Here is a 13,948-nt window from a genome sequence, read left to right as displayed (position 1 = left end):
ATATTACGATTCAATAAGTCACGAGCCATCACGTTATAATTTAGCTGCATTAAGCGTGCACGCTCGAGGGACGAGCATCCCCATGACAGAGTGTGCCTCAGTCGGGTGCGGTTTCAATCTCTCCCCCTTAGATCGGACACTTCATGCAACTCATAGAAGAGGTGCTGACCACACAGAGAAATGACAGTTTCGGAGTTTGTAGTTATTTGCATGATCTTCTTCCGTATTATTTGAACTTTATTAAAGCTATAATGCATTAAATATAACTGCATTTAAGATGTAATGCCGGGGTGTTTCCTTTAAAGACGCTCGACACGCAAGTTTTGCCTCAGCGGAGCGGCAGCTCCGCTTATTTCACGACGAGAGTGCTTCTGTATATACTTACTACTTTGCGATCTACATCACCTGAAGCTGTTTGGAAAGTTTAGAGTGCATCTGGACTGTGAGCTGTTTTCTTCCTCTCCTCAACTGCAGTGCTGCTCTCATGCGTCATCATTAGAGTTTCATATGATCTCATGTTATGTTAAATGAGATCAAACGACTATTCGACAATGAACATTTTTGTCTGCAATTTTTTTATTGTCGACGTTGTCGATAACGTCGAATAATCGTTTCAGCCCTAAGATATAGCCATATGGGAAATCTCTCCACCGCTGTACTACTTGTTGTAATAACTCTCTGGAAATGAGAGAGCTAAAATTGCACTCCACCTCCCCAGTTGTTTACACATTGGATAAAGAAGTTCAGAGTAGATCCTGAAAGTTCCAGTACCCTAGGATCGAACACATTATGCCAACTCGGTGACAAGTGTCTTCCACCAAACATTTTTGCATCGGCTCAAATGTGTTTACCTTCGCTTGTGGCGCAACCAGAAGCGTGTTGCGTCTGTAGTGTGTCGGAGATCTGGGTGTGGATCCTGTGTTGAAACCAGGAAGTAATCGTGTTTGCATAATCAGATTGCAAGGTTGCATTTTTCCCTCTAAAATTGCATTTTTACTCCACTGATGGTTAGGTTTAGGTTTGGTTTGGGGGGGTTCAGTTTATAAATTATGCATTCCTCTTCATTACAGCCTGTACAGCTGAAAACAACTCGCTTCACAACTCAATTCTGTTGCCCCTCCGTGGACATTTCAACCAGTAAATGGAACTTGCACGTACCCATACGCCCAACAACACTTATTGCTTTGGCCACTGGGGGCAGTGTTTCAAATTTCGGTAAGCACATAGCAATTGTAGCTAAAGAAGTGTCAACCTAATGTTTCCAATTTCACTGTGAGATCAGTCTAAATTCCTATAGATTTTAATTATATGTGTTTCTTATTTAACTATGATGTTGTCTTTTATTTTGACAATGTGGCAATATCTTTAGACAAGGGCATTACACTCACTACGTATCACCCTGGTAAAAAAAAAAAAAAAAAAATGGTATGTAGGTATATCAGCCACATGCTGTATGAATATGCTAACTTACAGATTACAGGTTTAAGAAATGGAAAACAAAAATCCATTTCAATAGCTTTGAGCCAACTGACAGTCCAGAGCAACTGGGGAAAATGCCTCAAAATTAGACATATCCTTGATTAATTGGCTTTAAGAAAGCCCTTGTGAGGAAGAGAAAATGCAACACTTAATATTGAATATTAATAATGAAATTCCTTACAAACTTGCTTACAAACTCCTTACAATGCTGAAAACAAACATATCATCATAAAACAAAGCACAAAAGCACAATGAACTAATTGGTGCTCGCAATACACAGCCAATTCCCAGAGCTCATTTTACATGTTTAAAATTCATGACCTTACTCTAAGCAACAGTTAGTAGACGCAAGACTGCACAGCAGTGGGTGTTGGAGCCACACACCTCAGAGATCTCCTTTGTGATGGCCACAGTGTTAGAGGAGTAATGATGCAAATTACATATGCCTCTAGACTTTTCATCTTTCCCACTAGAATGCATGGGTTAAAAATTATTTGGAATACAGTTAGATGCATATTCTTTATAATATTTGTTGTTTCGATTAAAATGTATTTTAATGGCAATTTAGATTGTGTGTGTGCATGGGAGTTTATGTGTTTTTGTACCTCATATTGTAAAACTCAGGGTATTAATACAAATTCCCTTTTAAAATAAAAATAGCAAACTATGTGAACACAATTAAAAACGTGATTCACATGATTAACAACAGCATAATTTTATAATAATAATAACAAATGGATGCTTTTTAGTATATCCTGGTTTTAATCGATCCAGCCTAGCAATCTTTAAAATCACCATTCGTGGCCAGCTTGATTTGTGTTTCCCAGTTTTAAATATGGACTTTAAGCACAATCAAGCACAGCCTCTACTGAACAGTTGCTAGAAAATTCAAGGTCAATATCAATGATTTAGTGACTATCCATCCATGTATCATTCATCTATCCATGCATCTGTCTATCTATCTATCATCCATCCATCCATCCATCCATCTATCTATCTAGGGCCATGGGAAGATTATTTTTGTTGGGGGTGCTGTAGTGGGAGATAAATTTTTGCATGTACATGTAAAAATAATAATAATAATAATAATAAAATAAAATAAAAATCATTTTCTGGTGTCTTTGACTAATGACTTTAGACACAGAGAACTTTAGAAACAACAATAGTTGAAGTGCTCACAGACAGCACAAATTCGCTTTTTACCAGCATGTCAATTCGCAGTGTGCCACCTTTACCTGGGTTATTTTAGGGCATTTTATAGAAGATAAAAAATCTTTATTGTCAGGCGCGTTCCCGGAAAAACTCGTTTCGGACGGGATTAAAATCAATGAGAACTCTGGAAATCATTACATTGCCCCACATAAAACGAATTCCGTACGTAAAGTGGTTTATGACATCACATGGTTCGTTGATACAGGGTTGCGATTTTACTGACGGTTTGTCAGAGGATGTATATTAGGATGTTTTTTTTTTTTTTTTCTATTTGATTACCTTGACCTGTGCTATTATCGTCTCTCCCTCCTCGGTTTTTGGCTTCAAGCACGAGTAAACTTTTCTTATGGGCTGACAGACAGCAGCAGAGGAGGGAGGGGGTGATAATTAAGGGGGAAAGCGGATTACATGCAGAAACGTCACCTTGCAATAAAACATATCTATTACTGTAGTAATCACTGTTAATGAACGAGTGCAGTCGTTCTACTTTTCTGAGATTTATTCTTGGCGTACAACAGTACATGTAAGAGGCAACACGAAGTTAACGAACAATTATTTCTCAAAATCTTTCCCTCACTCCTCTCTCACACACACCGAACCCGAACTATAAGTGCATTATATTATTAGTGCATTCATAACACTTGCACATAATCTTTAAACACGCTACAATATCAATCAATTGTATTTTACTAGGTCCCTTTGCGCACGGCAGACAAGAACATGTCCACATTTTAGATTCAAAAACCCAAACTACACAGCACACAAGAACATAGCCGATTAAATATTTGCAGCAAGAGTATAGCCTATCAATGTAATGTTAAAAGGTACTGACGACTGTTAATATTTAATTGCTCGGCGGCAGCTTATAGTAACCAAAAGCGTTACCATGAGATGCGCGGCTAGGTGCTCCGGTAGTTCAAATAGTCCAAAGGAGGCTTGGCGTTCAGGGATTGTTGAGATGAAGGCCCCCGTGATTTATAAATAATTATGACACTATTCAGTGTTGTAAATTATTTATTAAGACATCCTCAAGCATACAGTTTTTTAGGAAAACATATCCAACATTATTTAATGTGTTTATTAAAAAAAAAAAAAAAAAAAAAAAAAAAGACTGACTAAAAGAAAAGAAAAAACATCATCTCGACACCAGGGGGCGCTGTAGCACCTGTAACACCCCTACTCCCCACAGCCTTCTATCTATCTACCTACCTATCTATCTATCTATCTATCTATCTATCTATCTATGGACTGTTGCTTTCGATTATGGAAAATAAAAATAATTTATTTCAGGTTATTTATAATAACTGATTTTCAAGCATATGGTAAAGTGAATGCACAAAATAGCTATATTATCACTGTATGCTTTGAAGACACCTTTTTGTTTCTTCATCTTGACATGTTCTATATAGAGGAGATAACCATTCTATTTCCTTGGCATGAGACGCCGCATTAGGTGAAATTGCTGTTTGAGCCAGTTCTGCAGATAATTAAGTTTCACTAGTGGATTGTAAGCTCACTAGACTCATATGTAAACGGGATAAAGATGAGGGGCGCTCACGGGACATGAACGCTGAAATCCACTCACCCACCGACTTCGACGGGGCGATTGATTTCAGAAGCGAAATCAAAACGCGCGCGGTGGAACAACAGAGGGCGAGAGACGCAGAGCTTCCAGCACGCGCGTGGGGTGACGCCGGTGGAATGTTAACCAGCCCCATGGAGCAGCAGCAGAAGAGCCTCGCCGAGACCTGCTGCTCCGCTCCCAAACCAACGCACTTTCCCTCTGCTCTGACCAAATTAACTGAGATTGACCAGGAAAACCCTCCCCGTCAATTTCAACCACTTTCTTCTCAACCCATGCATAACTGTAAACACGACTGAGACGGGGGAAAGAGGTCAGAGAGTATAAACAGGCTACTCCTTTTGTTGTGTGACTGTAGCGTTCTGTCAGTGCTGCATTGCGCTCGTACATCCGCGTGGCTACGGGCAGCCCGTGCTGGGACCGGAGAGAGAGAGAGTGTGCGATATATGCTCATTGTTCAGAGGATGAGCGAAAACACACTGCAGCCAGTACTGCCGTATTCAGACAATGAGAGTACTTCTTAATTATTCAGAGACACAATAATAATAATAATAATAATAATAATAATAATCGAACTATAAGTATAAGGATAAAGATTATATATATGAAAATTATGAATGATTAAAAATAACACGATGTAACGTAACTAGTCCAGTTATGCCAAAAGGACAAACGCTTAATGAACTAGTTGGCCGATATTCTCGACCAACTTATGACCTTTTTAAACTTATTAAAACTTGATTAAAGCGGTCAGTGAACAAATTGGGAACAGACTTTCCAATAAACGAGTTGGAAATGTATTATGAATTTAGAGGCATAGGCTACAATAACTTAAACGATCAGTTTTCATGTAGTACAGAGACGAGAAAAATAATGAATTTCGACAAGTAGTTTACTCTAGTCTCTCCCCCTCCTTTGACTTGTATTGTTGTATTGGTATATTTTTCGCTTCTGTCGTATTTTATTTTGTGGTCGTCTGCAAACACACCTCCCTGTATTAGCGCTTTTTTAGACGGGTTAAAAGGAAAGCGCGAGCTCCTTCGAGACCAACGCGATCTGCGCACATTCTCGGTCTCCCGTATCATCTGAACGGTCGAGTTACGTATCGAGGGAAATGTTGCAGTGAACGGAGGGGGAAGAGAGAGGGAGAGACTGCAGCATCATTTGAGGGACGTCCACATGCAGTGCAGTAGAAAGTGCAGGTGAGGGGAGGAGGAGAATGCGGGACTTTTTCTTGAAACACTTAACACACATCCACCGCGGACTCTGGAGGAATTACTAAAGGCTTTTGTTGGTTCTTCACTATCCTGCTCTCCATCTTTCCATAAGTGGCTAATTTCCATGCTTTGGGAAGTCGAACTGAAAAGCTCTCTCTCTCTTTGTCAAGTTAACCGTAAAGGAATCTATAAGAGCTTGGCACTCACGCGCAAGACTGCGGGAAAAGCTTTCCTTCCCCCCCTCGCTGTGTTTTGAGGTAAGAGAAATATATACGATTGGATAAAGACTTTAAAAGCAGTTTGGCTTATTCCCAGCCAGCAGCGCAAGCTCTGGGATGCGAATGTGAGGGCTGAATTCACAGACAGATCTCTTTTGTGTTCTACTGCATTGCAGTTTAAAACAGAGAAAGCGCGAGAGGAGCCAGCTCTCCACAGCATATCAATGAGCCGGACAAAGTCATTTAAACTGCTCAAATTTAATTCCTGTGTACTCATAAAAGGCATAAAGGAATATATCTGTCCGTAAAAGTGGTGTTAAGACTTATCGCTGATGCTAAGCTCTTCACAAAGTGGATGTTTTATTTTATCGTGTAGAAAACGTGACTGGGAAACTAAAAGTCTATCTAAGGCAATAAAAAAAGATTATTGCCGAAGCAGCACAGGACACATCTACAGAAACTAATCGGTCTCGATTTTAGCTGGAGCCTGCCTGCTTTGGATCGGAGGAAGCTGCAGACAGAGTGTGAAAGAGTGAGAAAAGGAGAGCGAGAGTCATGGGGAGCTGGAGCCTTGGCGCAGTGCACTCCGCGCGGTGCTACCTCGTGCTCATCCTGCAGCTGCTGACTCAGCTCCAGCGCGTCAATTCAGCGCTGCGCTACCGCGTGGCGGAAGAAGGACCGGCCGATGTGCACATAGGAAACGTGGCTGCGGACCTGGGGCTGTCCACCTCTGGGATTGGGACTGGTGATGTCACTTTTGCTTTGGAATCTGGCTCTGAATACTTCAAAATTGATAATGTGACTGGAGAGCTCACTACAGGCAGCCGGAGGATTGACAGAGAGAAGCTGCCGCAGTGTCAAATGATTTTTGATGAGAATGAGTGCTTTCTGGACTTTGAGGTGTCAGTCATAGGTCCGTTGCAGAGTTGGGTGGATCTGTTTGAGGGGCGAATTGTAATAACAGACATAAATGACAACACCCCCTCTTTCCCTTCTCCTGTACTCACCCTGTCCGTTGAGGAAAACCGTCCAATTGGCACTCTGTATCTCCTTCCTACTGCCACAGACCGTGATTTTGGCAGCAATGGCATTGATCGCTATGAGCTCATCCAAGACAGCAGAGACGGGGGTTCATCTTTGCGACGACCTGCCAATGGACCCACAAATGGGAATGGTGACCGTAGGAGAGGGTCTGACACAGGTACAGGACCTAGCAGCAGGAGCAGCGTGTTTGAACTGCAAGTTGCCGACACACCTGATGGACAGAAACAGCCACAGCTAATTGTCAAAGGCCCTCTAGACCGTGAGGTGCGGGATTCTTATGAACTCGTGCTGCGTGTCCGTGATGGGGGCAACCCATCGCGCTCCTCACAAGCTCTGTTACGTGTGTCCATCACAGACGTCAATGATAACAGTCCACACTTTGAGAGAGCAGTGTACGAAGCAGAAATGGCAGAAAACGCCCCACCTGGCACACCTGTCCTGCAGGTGCGTGCCACAGACCGTGACGTCGGCGTGAACGGACAGGTTGAGTATGTGTTTGGAGCCGCAACGGAATCAGTGCGGCGCCTCCTCAGGCTGGATGAAGCTTCAGGTTGGCTAAGTGTTGTGCATCGCATTGACCGTGAAGAAGTTTCTCAGCTGCGCTTCACAGTCACAGCCCGTGACCGTGGCCAGCCACCTCGCACTGACCGCACTACAGTCATTCTCAATGTAAGGGATGAAAACGATAATGTACCTGTCGTGGAAATTCGAAAAATTGGACGTATTCTTGTGCGTGATGGTGCCGCAATGGTTCCAGAGAATGTGTTGGTGGACACTCCAGTAGCATTAGTGCAGGTGTCAGACCGTGACCAGGGAGAGAATGGTGCGGTGACCTGCACTGTGGTGGGGGATGTTCCATTCACATTGAAACCAGCTGGTGAGACAGCCCTACCACCTCCACCAGCCATGGATGATGCCTTTGAAAGAAATAAAAAGAAATATTTTCTCCACACCTCAGCACTGTTGGATTATGAAGCTACACGTGAATATAGTGTCACTATCGTTGCAGTGGACTCTGGTAGCCCAAGCCTCTCTAGTAATAGTTCTCTCCAAGTGCGTGTGGTGGACATTAACGATCACACTCCAACTTTTGCCCAAAGCCTTGTGGAGGTCCATTTTGCTGAGAATAATGCCCCAGGGGAACGAGTGGTAACCGTAATGGCGGCTGATGCAGACAGTGGCAAAAATGCAGAGATTGCATACTCACTGGATCCATCTGTGAATGGAGCTTTTTACATAGATGCCGATAACGGTGATATTCGCGCCACTGGGGCTCTGGATAGAGAGCAGAGGGAACGGTATGAATTTCGTGTCATAGCTCGAGACAAGGGCACCCCCTCTCTGCAGGGCTCAGCTACCGTTGTAGTCCAGGTCACAGACAGAAACGACAATGCTCCCAAATTTGTCCAGGAAGTCTTCACATTCTATGTCAAAGAGAACCTGCTCGCCAATAGCCCTGTCGGCATGGTTACAGTTACTGATGCAGACAAAGGAGAGAATGCAGAGTTGAGACTTTTTGTTGAGGATGATGAAGAGGAGGGTGGAGAGGAGAGCAAAGAGGGAAAGCAAGAAGTTTTCACCATAGAAAATAACACTGGCACCATTTTCTCCTCGGCATCCTTTGACCGTGAGCGACATAGTGCATACTCATTCCGCGTGCGTGCTGTTGATGGTGGAGAGCCTCCACTGTCTGCCACTGCCACCGTCTCCCTGTTTGTCACTGATGAAAATGACAATTCCCCATCCATCACATCACCCGCTAATGAATCATACACCCTCCTGCCACCAGCTAGTGGGGCCCGGACTGTAGTCCGTACAGTAACAGCCTCTGATGGCGACATTGGGTCTAATGCTGATCTCCGCTATGCTCTGGTAGGCGGAAACCCATTTCATCTGTTTGAAATTGGCTCAAGCAGTGGGGTCATAACCCTGGCAGAGCCCCTGGAGAGAAGACACAGGGGTCTGCACCGCTTGGTGGTCCGGGTCAATGACAGTGGCGTGCCTTCCCTTTGTGCCACGGCATTGGTGCATGTCTTCATCAATGAGAGTTTGGCCAACGCTACACTGGTGGATGCACAGGTGAGACATAACAGCACTGCATGCTGTTAGAACAGACATAAACAAAGGGTAATTCAGCTATAGAGAAACAACAACAGTTTGTGCTTATGAACAATAAGCCAGGCAAAAAAAAATAAAGTCAACAACTCAGTAGGGTTGAAATTATATAATTGTATTTGCTATAAAATGATGAAATAGAGAGGTCAATTACTGTCAGAGCTTACTGTTAACTTTGCACAACTAGGAAATCACTGCACATTTTTAAGAATGTTGCTGTTTATAAATATTCATGCATCAAATTGCTGTTGACCCACATAGATATTGGGTAGAAGGAAACACACAAATACATAGATGAAAGATACACACATATGCACAAACACAGTCACACTTGCCTGCACAGAATAACTATGATTGAATATCCAAGCCTTGACATGATAACTGAGAAGTCTGGGCCTTTCAGTAGGAATTAATGTGTGTGTGTGTGTGTGTGTGTGTGTGTGTGTGTGTGTGTGTGTGCAATCGTTCATGTATGTGGTTCAGTAGACAGAGCTGTAAAATGAGGATGCAGTTATGAAAGGGCACACACACCATTAATGACTTTTGCTTTCAATTTCTTGCTCCCCCCTATATGTCTCTCCCTCTCTCTATCAGGTGGCCCGCAGCCTTGCTGTTCCTCTGCCTCTGGATATTGCAGGTGACCCAGACAGCGAGAGAGCTCTGAGTAAACAGCGCTTGAGCGTTGCCATTGGAGTCCTAGCCGGTGCTGCCGCCGTTATTCTGGTGATCCTCCTGGTGGTTATGGCACGACAGTGTGGCACCCAGGGTAAGAATGGCTATGAGGCTGGCAAGAAGGAACCAGAGGAGGACTTCTTCAGTCCACAGCCTCCCCCTCTACAAGCCCAGGGATCCCAAAACGAGCGTGGCCGCAAACCACGCAGAGACAAGCGTAACAACGGAAGTGCCAAATCTGAGCGATCTCTGTACAGTGGAATTATGACAGTGAATGGCTGTAGACGTGGGGGTGGGGATGAAGAAGAGGATGATGAAGAGGCGAGCAGTGCTAGCGAGAGGATTGCAGCCCGTTATTGTGCGGCAGCAGACGGCCACCCCAGTAGTCCAAGACTAAGCACAAGACGTCACCAATCAAGTCCCGACCTGGCCCGCCACTACAAGTCAAGCTCACCTCTACCTGCAGTGCATCTACAGCCCAACTTAACACCCGTGGAAGGCAAGAAGCACCAGGCTGTGCAGGAACTGCCCCCCACCAACACCTTCACTGGTAACGGCATGGGTAACGCAGATGCCATGTCGCTCAGCTCAGACCATTGCTCTGATTACAGCTGCCAGACTGCCAAGTACAGTAAACAGGTAAGAACTCAATGATCTGTGACTCAGTTTTACCACTGCTTCTTTAAAAAGCACACACAGGAAATGTTTACTAAGTGTTTCAGAATAGTGTAAATTCTGTGTCAGTTTGACCATTTAGCCAGCAATGACTAATATTAGTATATACAGTATATGAGCGTTTTGGCCTAAGCTCACTGACCTTGAGTCAGAATTCATCTCATAGTCTGAGTTCACTTGATCTCACTCAATATTTTTCTGTATGATCTAATTTCATATGTGCTTAAGTCTTAAAATGATGAATAAGTTATATGGTTAACAGTACTTTTAGATTGTAGTTTTAAGTCAAGATGAAAGCCTCAAGCCTGAACTAGATTTGAATTCCAAAACCAACCTCAGTTTGTTAGGTCCTGTGGGATATTCCCATATTAATATAGAAAATGCTGACAGTCAACGGATTACTCAACTAATTTCCTTTGAGTAAGTTATAATTAAGTTTTCCAAGAAATGAGCTGGTATATAACACACACTTTTAGACACCTGTACAATATGTTAGCCCTTATGTTGCCAATAGCCTTTAGATTGTATTCTAGTACTGAGTTGAAAGTTAGAAGTTGGTTGTACTAATTCATGATCTGTTTATAGCTAAATCATAATCCCATAAAATACAAAAGAAACAGCAAAACTCATTTTATGCCAATGAAAGTGGCAACATCTGCAATCACCCTGCACTCTTGTTGTGTTACAGCATGTAGAGTGGTTAAGGATATATGGTGCTAACTGCCTGCTCTCCTTTCCAAGAGTAGCTACTGAAAATAGACTGTTGAAGAGAGGAAAAATGCCAACCCATTTTCTCTTACACCATCATATATCTCTTTTCACTTGCTCAGTCTCTCTCTCTCTCTCTTTCTCTCTCTCTCTCTCTCTCTCTCTCTCTCTCTCTCTCTTTCTCTCCATCGTTCTCCCTTTCCTTTTCTGTCTTTGACATTCTTTTACACACACTTTAATTTTTCTGACACATGTGGGCTAGTGTTAAACATAGAGTGGAATATATGTCTACCTGTTCTGAGGCCACTCTGGGAGGAAAGTGCCTAGTGTGTGTGTTTGTGTCAGTGTGGAAATGATTGAAAGAGAAGCCACATAGGCTAGCAGAGTTGTCTTTTTGACATAATCTGTCATCTTTACACTTTCCAGGTCATATATTTAATGCAGCATGTCCAAAGTGCTAAAATAGCACTTAACGATGGTATTAAAAAAAGATTACCTGTACACCCTTTGACAAGTGCTTTGGACTAAGCCCAAACCAAAGGGTGGCCTCAAATAATAGCAAGACATGGTTAAAATGAACACCAGGATCTCATTACATTTTCTGACAGGTATTTGGAGCTTAAACCAAATCCACAGAAGTCTACACTGTAGATATTGTGTCCTAAATGACATGTGCTTTTTTGCCTCTTTAGCATGACTGACGGTTGGATTATGAGTGTCTTAAAAAAACAGCTTATGTAGTCACAAGACCTAATCAATCCATCCACGCTGGTGTGATCCTGACCACAGTGGGTGGGTTAATCCAATATCAAGTCAATCCTTTTAATCTGCTGACATTTTTTTTTTTTTGTCTGTTAGACGGAAATGCTTAATGGTGATTTCAGTTGTCTATTGGTGAGCATATGCACATGTGTTGATGCCTACCGAAGAGTTTAGTGTGTGTTAATGCTTACTGGAGAGTTTGTTGGACTCTTTCTGATGGTTTAATCAATTATTGATCACACTGTAATTAACTCCTCTACTGCGGAGCTTTGTGACCTAGCCTAAGTTTGGTGGCATATGTGTGTGTGTTTTGGTATCTGTGTGTTGCTTCCATGATGGGACGATATAGTGAGATGGCAAGCTAATACCCCACTGCTGTTTGAATTTGCAAATTGGCTCGTGTGCATTTGTGCTTGATTGTGCACAAACTGCACTTTCAGAATTGAACAGTGATGAAAATGGAAATCCCTCTCTCTCTCTCTCTCTCTCTCTCTCTCTCTCTCTCTCTATGGCACATATCTCTCTCTATCACGCATCTCTACCCTATCAGTGATAAATGCACAAGTCAGCATGTTCCTGAGTGGAACTCCCTTTTTGCCGCAGCACACTTTTTCTATAGCCCTCACCCTTCCACCCACTCATGCCAACACCTATCGACTGGCAGCATCCTGTCCCCATGGCAGCCTACATTCCTATCATTTGAATAGACAGAGGGCAATCAATATACTAGGCTTGTTAATGTAGGCCTGTGTTGTGAAAGTAAAGCATACACACACTCAGGTGTACAGGGTTAACGGTCAGACAGGTGCACAGTAGGTGAGTGTGTAACTCAACACACACACTCGGGATCAGGCAACAGGTCAGATGGATAGCTGATACACTTGACACTCACACTTGCATGCACACGGGGGCCATGCATACACTTGTGAGGAGCAACTCCAGAGATATATATTATAAATTAATGGAGAAGACTAGAGATAGAGGGGTCAGGAGACAGAGGACGACACATAGTGGGAAAGAGAAATGAGGGGAGACCGCTAATGCCTACCTCACTTTTGCAGGCCTGTATGGATTTTCATTGGGAAAGCATTTTGAAAGCTTTTACATGGACGTGCGCTGCAATGGTAATAAAGGATACGAGAATGATGGTAGCAGACTGTGTGTGTGTGTGTGTGTGTGTGTGTGTTTGACCTAGCTGTGTTATTGGGGACAACATTTCTGAAAAATGTCCCCAGAAGTTGGCTATATTGGAAAAGAAAACTAATTCGGGGGACGTCCTTGAAAGGAAAAGTGGTTCAATAAGACACTAGAGGTTATTCTTTATTCACTTCTAAAAATGGCAAAAGTTGTATTTCAGGGGTAGGATTAAGTTTAGAATGTAGCAATTAGAATTAACAATATTAATTTAATACACACAACCTCAGTTACATACTGTAACTTGATTCTCTCAGTTTCCACCTCATTATGTTTTCTAATTGCCTTTCAGATCACATTTTATTTCTCGTGCTCAATTAAAAATCCCTTAATACAAAAGCAAGTATGCTTGCAATAAATAACCTCAGTATTGTGTACTTAATTGTGCCGGATATCTGCAAAATGGAATGCTGTAAAATTGACAGAGGATGCTTTTCAGGGGCCAAGTGTAACGTAGTGAAAAATGAGATGTTAATAATTTATAGATGACACATTAGCTTAGTAGTGTTGATGGCCAGAGCTAGATGGGAGGTGTTCTCATGTGACCGCCACATATCTATGCACAACAGCCATTAGTCCAAGGTTGACTCATTATTTATCCAGATATTCCTTTAGAGAAATTGAAAGATAATTAAGAATGGAGGAGATAAGTGTAAATGGTTTATACTTGCCATGTTTACACAATCTTTTAAATGATTTTGTTGTATTTGTTCAAGAGAACAAAAATTGGAAATTGCAGCCACTAGGGAAGCCACTGTGGCTCTTTTATTTAATGTTATGAATTACTTGCAGTTTAGAGCGCACTGACAACATGGTCTTACAAAACTCATGTTTGTTTGCAATCAGCAGCAAATGCCTTATGTCTGGGAACTAAAGTATGCCTGGCAGTTTTGGGAGGTAATTATAGGGCAACATTTGAGATGCTATGCAAAGATATTGGTTTGCTGGTTAGTCCAGTTAGAGTGAATTATTCAGTCACATGACCTGAGTCAAAGTCATGTGAATTTTTTGATGCATAGCTATAAATTACTTTGTTAAGGGGTACACTCTCTTGACTTGGGCCAGTAAGC

The 13,948-nt window shown here is 42.5% G+C and overlaps 1 protein-coding gene across 1 annotated transcript in view; it reads left to right on the top strand.

Annotated features, from left to right (window-relative positions):
* The first annotated feature begins 5,425 nt into the window (after nucleotides 1-5,425).
* The window catches only part of LOC127445277 (protocadherin-7-like), a 47,326-nt gene continuing 38,803 nt past the window's right edge, over nucleotides 5,426-13,948 (top strand). Inside the window, exons 1-2 of the mRNA XM_051705227.1 lie at nucleotides 5,426-8,831; nucleotides 9,462-10,178. Coding sequence (XP_051561187.1) covers nucleotides 6,264-8,831; nucleotides 9,462-10,178 — 3,285 coding nt within the window. The 5' untranslated portion in view covers nucleotides 5,426-6,263. The remainder of the gene's footprint in view (nucleotides 8,832-9,461; nucleotides 10,179-13,948) is intronic.

This window comes from Myxocyprinus asiaticus, chromosome 8 (assembly GCF_019703515.2).
Source record: "Myxocyprinus asiaticus isolate MX2 ecotype Aquarium Trade chromosome 8, UBuf_Myxa_2, whole genome shotgun sequence".
Classification (NCBI taxonomy): domain Eukaryota; kingdom Metazoa; phylum Chordata; class Actinopteri; order Cypriniformes; family Catostomidae; genus Myxocyprinus; species Myxocyprinus asiaticus.
The sequence above is the reverse complement of the archived record's forward strand: the minus strand, read 5'-3'. Positions and strand labels throughout refer to the sequence as shown.